Below are 9164 nucleotides of genomic sequence, written 5' to 3'. Positions count from 1 at the left end.
CACTAAATAATGCAGTTTATATACTAATTTTATATCTAATTAAAATAAATTATAGTTAATTAATCAAAATTAACAAAAACACTAACCCTGAAATTTTTAAAAAATAATCCAGCAAAACATCAAATTAACAAAGGGAAAAATAAACTATTACTCAAATTGGTTAAATAAAATAACCATTTAATTGGTGGTTTAGTGGTAAGAGTTTGAGATTAAGAGATTTGTTTTTTTTGTGGTCTCAGTTTTGAACTTTGTAATTACTCATATGATGATCACTAGAGATTTATATAATCGTTATTTTTAAAACTTGTGAAATTAGTCAAGTATAAGCTAGTCAAATATACATGTTAAATTAAAAACAAAATATTGTAGACGGTGGCGAGAGAAAAATAGACTAATGCAGGTGCAGAGATAAAAAGAGAATCAGCAATGGAGAGAGAGAACCAAGGTTTGTCACGGTGAAGGGAGAGATCGAGTGAGTGAGGTTGCGAGCAGTGCTTGGGAGGGGGAGAATAAGAGAGTGTTTGGGGAAAAGCTATTTAAAAGAGTGTATATCTTGACCAGATTCCAAAAAAAATTCAAATAAAAATACATTACAGGTCGAACATGTAGCAAAGAAAAATATGATGCAGGTCGCAGTGCTTATCGAAAATACTTTTTGCTAGAAAAAACTCTTAAAAAGTGTCTCTATATTGTGACCAGAGTCCAAAAAAAATCCCAGGGAAAACAGACACTGTGTAGAGTACAGTGTGGCATGCTCTTTTTTGCAGAGGCTGCCCTACTTGCTTTTCCGTCTACTTCAGAGTAGAGGTCCAAACTCCGACATTCGTCAGCTGAAATGACTCCTCGCTCTCCAGCCTGAGAAACAGAAGAGAAGCCAAAGCAAGCACAGGAAGGCAAACAGCACACACAATGTACCAAACAGTATGATTTTTGCCTGAAATAGCTTAGCGTTAAGAATCAATGGATTACGAAAGGATCGAAAAGCCTCAGGTACTTATTAATTCATCATCATTTTCTTTCTTTCTTTCTTCAATACTCTCTCTTCACCCAATGTATTTTATTAATTGCTTACAATTTCCTTTTCAAAAAAATAATGATCTGTCTTTTCTCTCAGCCTTTGATCTTTCACATACATTCACGCCAAACCCAACAGTTGTGTATTTTTTTTTTTTTGAGAAAAAAGGAAAGATTCGTGTTACTGATTTAGTTGTAATTTGGGGTGGAAATTAGGGAGGAGGAGGTTTGTCGCCTGGGAAACTGAGAAGTATGTTGTTAGGAGTGGAAAAGAGGAGAAAGCAACAAGAAGAAGAACTTGAATCTGCTTACGCCTTCAGATCTCAACTTAATCATCTTGATGAAACTGGTAGGCAAAAGGCCTCTCCCCCTTTTTTATTCTCTAATATTTCTGTCTGTGATTTGTTTTCTTTTTCTCTTGGAAAGGGGTGGGGGGGGGGGGGTTTAGGCAAGGCGTTAAAGATGTAATTAAGGGATCCAATTGGATTATGTTTCTGCATTTGTTATTTTATAAGAACGGAAGATTTCAGAGCAAACTTGAATCAATATCTCATAATGTGTGTAGGTGGTAGCAGTTCTGATAATTGCAAAGATGTAGATGTTGTTAGTGTACTTCCCGAATACTTTACTTCAGCTACAGTTGATTCCAGGTCTGCATCACAGATGGTTAGTGATGGTGGTAGATTGAAGGATCACTCTTTTGCCAATTCAAGAATTAGGAGCCAGGAAGTCCAATCTTTAGATTACGACAGTGGTCATGATACTGCAATTATGCCCTCCTCGATTTTTGATTTTCAGAAGGCTGAGCGGGCCCCACAAAGAGTGCCCCTTGCTCCATTCTCAAATGCTCCATTCTCAAAACCAGCACCATCGAAATGGGATGATGCCCAGAAGTGGATTGCAAGCCCCACTTGGAACCTGCCTAAAACAGGGCAGGCTCAGGTGCAAGGTGGACAAGGACTGCGGAGGATGGGTAATGTTCTGAGTCGGCAACCTTCTACCAAGGTTGTTGTAGAAGTTCCAGAACAAAAGGTGGTTACATTTGAAGAACCGGATACAAAACGGGTTGATACTAGTCAAGCTAAGAAGGAAACTGGTGTACAAAAACTTAAAAGTTGGGAGGCTGATTCATACCCAATAGCAGATTCTTATGGAAAGCCTGTGCTTATGATTGAGAATTCTGTTGGACAATCAGCTAGTAAGAAATAACCGTTGCTGAGTTTGGTTCATATGCTTAATCATGTTCTGCAATTGATACAGTATTTGTGTTTTGCTTCTTGTTCTGCAAGTAATTTATTTTGTGCTCTGTAGTGCTTGCACTTTCTATTCTGCAACACATTAAAATGTGATTCACTATGTTAGCTGTTAAACGTAGTTGGATAAGGGATCTTGTGAAATCAGTAATGATCTCATGGTATATTAATTTGATAATTGGGTGATTCACCCGTCTGAAACACAACATGAGTCAATATCCATGCTTTATCAATAATGAACATGGAGGATGGTAGGGATTCTGGCATTGCTTCCCAAGTTTCCTTCCAAACTCTGGCCATTTAATGAAAACTTTTTTATTATTCAAATTGCTTTTGACTTAAAGGAGCTGTTTGGGTAGCTTAAAAGGATTCCTAATTTCCTATTGCAAACACTGTTTCTCTCCCATTCTATGCGGGTCCTTTCCAGTTTCTATTTATTCCATTAACCATAAAAATTTGTGGATGAGAGCAAGAAGGTGGTATAGCTGCACTTTGTTAAGCGTATTTTTAATTTGGTTGGGAGCATGGTTCTGATTTCAATCTCTCCCCTAAATTATTTTTCCAGGTTCCATAACAAATTCTCCTAAATTGGAGTTGTCTTTGGCTGTATGATGTGACGATGCTGCTAGAGATAATGGGTCTAGCCTCCTTTTGTTTTTCATAATAAGTTTTTGGTAGAAACTGATAGATTCAATATTCTTCTATAGTAAATTGATATTTTTTTCATTTCAGTACAAGCATGGAAATATGGAGAAAAAACAAAACTAGTATTTCTTGCATCTGTAGAAAGACTGAAAAGTGTTGGGTTTTTAGTTCTTCGGTTTTTCATGTTAACATCCTTCAGACTAGAAGAAAGTACTGTGATATTTTTTTTATCTCATCCATGCATACTCTCGTATCAAATAATATTTGAAAAACGAATGTCATATTCTTTTTGTTTTTTCCTTGCAGTCAGTCTCAGCAGGCATGATTCATCTTTGGCCATACACAGTGCAACTACATTTATTCCGCCTCCTTCAACTGCTCGATCTGTATCAATGAGAGATATGGGCACGGAAATGACTCCTATTGCTAGTCAAGAGCCTTCCAGGACAGGAACTCCAGTGAGGGCAACAACACCAATTCTTAGTCCAACTTCTTCTAGGCCATCAACTCCTGGCAGAGCTGCACCGACTTCATCTCCATCAAATCCTTTCAATGACCATCAAAATCCAAACAAGGAATTGTCTGAAAAGGAGCTACAAATGAAAACCAGAAGAGAAATAATGGTTCTGGGGACACAGCTAGGTAAAAAGAACATTGCAGCCTGGGCTAGCAAAGAGGAGGAGGATAAGGATGCATCCACTTCACTGAAAACTATAGGAGCTGATCAACAGAGTAAAAATGTGATTGAAACACGTGCAGCAGCATGGGAGGAGGCAGAGAAAGCCAAGTACACAGCCAGGTATTTTCACTATAAGCCATTAATTAAAAAATTCCTTTACTTTCCTTTTTATCCCCTCTTATTTTCTTATTACTGACCTATAACATGACATCTTTAACATATAAGCACACATCATACTACGTATGCATTTCAAGTTTTGAAACCTGACATGGTATAAATTGCTCAACATAATGGATTCTAGTAAGTTACGTAATGTGACTGATCTTCACCCTTTACTTGACATGGCATAACTTTAGTTATACACATACAGTAGAAATTAGGTGGATGTATTTCTGTTGGACAACATAGCAATTTGTGGAATATCTTAAACGAGGTTTAGGTGAAAGAGTACTTTGGTGACGTCCAATGTGATATGCTTTGCTTACTCCAGAAGAAGCAAAACAGTACATTTCCTCGTGGGCCCCCAGATAGTATTTACCATGCTTTTCTTGTAGAAATCCATATGGGATGGATAATGTTTGCCAAGCAAGGAAATAGATTTATCTGAAAAGTTTACACTTTTCCAGTCCAGTCTGCTAGGTTTTCAGGCCATTAATCTATATAAAGGACGTACTTTTACTTGGGTGATACTTGCTTAGTAATTTTCAATATGTGGTTTGAAGAGGAATACTTGCAAATTCTTCAGGTTTAAACGTGAAGAGATGAAAATTCAAGCATGGGAGAATCATCAAAAAGCAAAAACAGAAGCTGAGATGAGGAAAATCGAGGTATTTGATAATTTCTTCTGCTCTATTGTAGCGAAGGTTTTTTCTTTTTCTTTTTAATTCTCTTTTACCTTTTAAAAAATTGGCTTAGAAGTGTAGGGAAGGGAAAGATGCTGGGTGCATAAAAAAGCATAGAAGCCTTCCTTCATATAAGAGATCATAGGCATATGCTACTGAATTTTGAACATCTTGAAGATCACCAAGTGCTGATACATGATTTTGTATCCTGTTAGTATGCAACTTGCTTCTATGTGTGTAGAAGGAGATTTCTGAAAAAACCCTTGTGGTTTGGACCATTTTCTATTGTAGCCTCCTAGTGGTTTTGACTAGTTGCATTATCAGAATTGTTTTGGGGATGATCACAGGAAAGTCTTTTTGCACGAGCCATATGTGGAGCATTGATAACATGATACAGTGCCTTAAACCCTAAAGCTTAAAGCATGGTTAATGAGTCCATCCATATATGTTCACTTTCTTGGCTTTTAACTTGTATAGTATTTGAACTCAAATACATAATCAGAAGCAAAACAGGTGCAATTCTGTTATTTATTACCGAAGTTTGTCCAAGTTTGCTTTGAATAGATATTTCAAAGGAAATGAAATGAACTTTGACAAATTTGGTGATGTGAACTTAAAGTGTTGTTTATATTTAGAATCGTAATATAAATGGTTTCTCTAGAGATAGGCTACTTCATTAAGTTCTTTGTGTTATACTGCCTTCCTCTTATTGAAATTTTGGTGTAGGCAAAGATCGAATTGCACATCTGAAGTGGTTTTCAGCGACCAAAGATGTAGCACATGTTTAGAAAGTAAAGCTTTGACATTGTTTGAAATTTCTGTGAGTGGAATGAGAGGGGTATAAAACATGATGAGATGGAAGTAGATTTTTTATTTGATGTTGGAAAAGGAACTTCCAATGCAAGTTCGAGAGTTTGGCTTGATTTGACACAGTGTAGCGATAGCCAAATTCCTTTAGAAGTTTGTGCTTTGATAAATTATAGATCCAATGCCCCTCCAGTATATAATGTGGACCTTACTCTGAATACAAATGAAGGGCTGTAAATTGTTTCAGTCCCCACGACATCCTATCTATTTGCTATAGAAGGTGTGCCATTCATATATCACAATCACGATAAGCGTGCTGGATAGGTGTAGCAAGCTATGGTAGCGCATCTATTGTGATTCGAAGCTTGCAAGTAGGTGATATGTATGGAGTATGGTGTTTTTGCACCTCTCTGATTTTCTTTGTTGTAACTAGCATTTGACAAGTAGGTGCTTGAATTTACTCTAGTAATTTCTACATATCCTTGAAGTGTCAGCAGTTTTTGTGTGGGAGCGTGCATATGATTATGTATTTGTTTGTGCCTGGTGTGTGGTCTGTGTCTTCTTACAAATTTCTGCTCAACTGTATCTCTTAAGAGATGCAGCGAGATATGTGGGAGCCTGTATCGAGCATTCCCACTAACATTAGTGGCGGGCTATGCCTCTCTTTTTATGCATTTTTCTAGCTACAATTTCTTATAAATCAATTTTTCACATTTCAATATCATCATGTTAAGATAGTTAGGATCCCAGGATGTTTGCACACTAATTTTGTGATGTTGCCCTGAATGGCCTGTGCACCATGCATTTTGTGCTGCTGATTCTGCAGCATATCGAGAATTGAGTTCCTTATTCTTCATTTCTAATTGTTGTTCTGTCCACTGTGATGAACATGGCCTCCATGTCATTAGTTCACGAGAGTTCCAAGTTTTTCTAACCCACCTTATGCCTTGGAGTTTTCATCAGAAAAACCTTGTATTAAATTTGTATTGGCCCCTTCCAAAAAAAATCTTCCAGCTTCACCACTGCCTTTAACTGCTGTATATACAAGAACTCATCTCATTGGGAAGCAAACATGTTAGTTCCAATGATATTTCCATTGTCAACAGTTAATCCTGACGCTTCTGCTTTCAGGTTGAGGTTGAAAGGATAAGGGGCCAGGCTCAAGATAGGCTTATGAACAAATTAGCAGCTGCAAGGCACAAGGCTGAGGAGAAGCGAGCAGCTGCAGAAGCCAAGAGAAACAGACGAGCTGCAAAAACTGAGCAACAAGCAGAGTATATTCGTAGAACTGGTCGTGTGCCTTCCTCATTTACCTTTTGTGGTTGCTGTGGTTGAAGCCTGAAACACATTACTCAAGTGAGGTAGTCTTCACTTTTCAGATTTTTTGTTCTAACCCACCATTTACTTTATCTTGCATCCTTTGTGCACAGGAGCCGGTCCTTGAAAACTAAGATGCTTTTCTACTTTGTAAGAATTGTAATGAACTAGTAAATCTAAAATGAAGTGTTCCCTGATTGCTCTACTTACGTGCCTCTCTCTCTCTCTCTCTCACTTCATTTACTCTGATATCCTCAATGACGGGTATTTATGATTCGACAAAATTTTCGATTACTAACTGCAAGGGCATTGTATCAGGGGCTTTGGGGCTGCCATTAAAAGTTTTTGAGCTGACCTTCTGAGCACTAACCACTAACTAATGGGTTTATTTCATTAGTTTCCTACGTGCAGAGTTATGGAAGCACTCCTCTCCATTTAAAATTTAATTACCTCATAAAGTTGTCTTGGATTCGTTAGAGGAGCTCAGTGCATGGGATGAATACTTGTGATCTGTAGCGTATGGTCCTTTTCAAGATATTTTTCACACTTGCAGCAACAGAGTCACCTACCTGGTTTCTAGTTCTAGTCACATCTTCACCATGGGATGAATACATAAAATCTTCACCATGCGCTGATTGAATTGAGAATATTCCTTAATTTTCAGTCACCGTGATGGTAAAAAGAAAAGGTTACACGCACCGAATTTCTTTCTTTCTTTTTTTCTCTCCCGGTTTTCCCTTGGTGTTGTTGAAAAACAGCACAAACCAGAGGATCAGATAATGGGGGAGAATGGAGATATATAGTTGATTGCCATGGCAAATGGGCACGCCTTCACACGCCTCTGAAAATTATGACGGAAAGGAACCCCCTAACACCCCCGATTTTTCTTTTTCTTTTTCTTTTTCTTTTTTCAAATTCTCATCCATGAACTACAAGGTGCCTAGCCCGACGCTTCTTTTTTTAGATTTCGTCCAGAAATCACCAAAAAGCATAAAAAGGTCGGGGATTGATCCCTTAAAGAAGTTTTATCGTAATATTAGTAGTAGTTGATTTCTTAGTATTTTTCTTATGAATCTCTTTCAACTTGCTTGTTATTAACAGAAAAATGAATGGAATAAAATAAAATTCAACAAGTATCTCAGTTGACGAGTCCCAACTAACACAACCGCCCTTTGAAGAATAAGAGACTGCCTACTTTGAAGAAGAAGAAAGCCTCTGAACTTTCAATATTGTGTGGTATCCCTGTTTGCGTCATTTCTTCCTGGCCGGACGGAATTTTTTATACCTGGCCAGAAAACCGAAATGAGGTTAAAACTCTAGTCTCCAAGTACAAACAAGCTGTTGTCTCAACCTCAAGCAACAAGTGAAAGAAGATCAATAAACCAAATCTTGAAGCCTACAACAGAAAGATTGTTGATCCGGAGAAGGTGATTAATGGGGAAACTTCAAATGTGTCGTTGAGGCAGATGCTGAGTTTTTTGGGGCTCTGAATTGAAGGATATGAATGACAAGATTGAAGAGTTAAGGAAAAAAAAAAGGCAGAGAAAGTGAAACAGAAAACTGAGTCCATTGTCCAGTCTTCCTCTCACTGCATTAGTACTGACCAGTGTATGAATCTGTGTGGTGCTTTTGATGATTATAATTATATTATGGCACGGGGGTTTGATAATGAGAACCTATCATTGACTACTCTGGTTTTTTTCTTGTCTTGCTCTGTTGAGACGAGTAATCTTCTAAACATAAGTAGCTCCCTGACAAATTGATATTAGAGGTGGAAGGTTCTGTTTGGAACGAGAGGTGATTGTGGTTAGGCTCCCATGGCTCTATTTGCTTCCCCATAGTTGAGCAAAAGAAGTAAGCTCCAGTCTTTGGATATCGTAATGAGATTCCTAAATATTTAACCTGGAGGGGGAGTGGTGTTCGAATGGGCCAGTCTCATATGTGAGAGGAAGATTTGTTGGGTGCAAATGTGAATGGTAGCTATTCCACGTGAAAAAAGAAAATAAAAAAAGTGTTTACGTATAAGATGAACTCATAACCCAAAAGTCTAGGCTTGTACGTCAGAGAAGACATCAATCCTTGCGTACACGTTCTCCCAGACACGGGCAGCTCCGCATCAACAATTTTCTGATTGAGACCGATTTCAGAACCCATTCTGCACTCCTACTGGCCTTTTCCGCAACCTCTGCCTCCTCTGCCCTTGGTTTTAGTTGTGAGGAGCATGTGGATAATCCGACCTTTGTAACACCAAAACACCTGGGTTTTTTGCCCAGCAAAATTAGTTCATCACTCCTCAAGCCCAGAGGCACCAATGAGAAGCTTTTCCCCCCGCTAATTCTGTACTTGTAAGAAAGAACCCGAGGCTTTTCAAAATTTGAGGCTAATTTTGTTTTTAAGCTCTCCATAATTGTTATCATCTGATCACTTAATGGCTAATCTTGGATTTTGAAACAACATTAACATGAAAAAAAAGGGAGTGTTTATATACAAGATGCAGTCATGATCCAATAGATTATCCAATTTTTTGAGTCACACCGTTTTCAAAACCCATTTTGAATTACCGGCCCGCCTTTGCCTCTACCTCTCTTCCCTGCCCGCCCTTGGTTT

At 38.1% G+C, this 9164-nt stretch overlaps 1 protein-coding gene across 3 annotated transcripts; it reads left to right on the top strand.

Moving 5' to 3' along the window:
- Positions 1-407: 407 nt before the first annotated feature.
- On the top strand, positions 408-6762 carry LOC133695713 (uncharacterized). Of its 3 annotated transcripts, none has more exons than XM_062117642.1 (6): positions 408-990; positions 1231-1363; positions 1655-2212; positions 3219-3711; positions 4337-4418; positions 6372-6762. In XM_062117642.1, the coding sequence occupies exons 1-6, from the start codon at positions 961-963 to the stop codon at positions 6573-6575; spliced, it is 1500 nt and encodes a 499-aa protein (XP_061973626.1). In that variant the 5' UTR covers positions 408-960; the 3' UTR covers positions 6576-6762. The 3 variants fall into 3 exon arrangements, with proteins under 3 accessions (XP_061973626.1, XP_061973625.1, XP_061973627.1); XM_062117641.1 differs by having other exon boundaries at positions 1580-2212; XM_062117643.1 differs by lacking the exon at positions 408-990 and having other exon boundaries at positions 1229-1363; positions 1665-2212.
- Positions 6763-9164: the final 2402 nt, after the last annotated feature.

This window comes from Populus nigra, chromosome 6 (assembly GCF_951802175.1).
Source record: "Populus nigra chromosome 6, ddPopNigr1.1, whole genome shotgun sequence".
NCBI lineage: Eukaryota > Viridiplantae > Streptophyta > Magnoliopsida > Malpighiales > Salicaceae > Populus > Populus nigra.
This window is presented reverse-complemented; position numbering and strand designations above follow the sequence as displayed.

Bases quoted from the DNA above. Each gene is read 5' to 3' on its own strand.
- LOC133695713 (XM_062117641.1), top strand. From the start codon at position 961: ATGGATTACGAAAGGATCGAAAAGCCTCAG. The intron at 3,712-4,336 runs GTATTTTCACTA...CAAATTCTTCAG, and splicing joins AAAGCCAAGTACACAGCCAG to GTTTAAACGTGAAGAGATGA. The intron at 4,419-6,371 runs GTATTTGATAAT...TTCTGCTTTCAG, and splicing joins CTGAGATGAGGAAAATCGAG to GTTGAGGTTGAAAGGATAAG.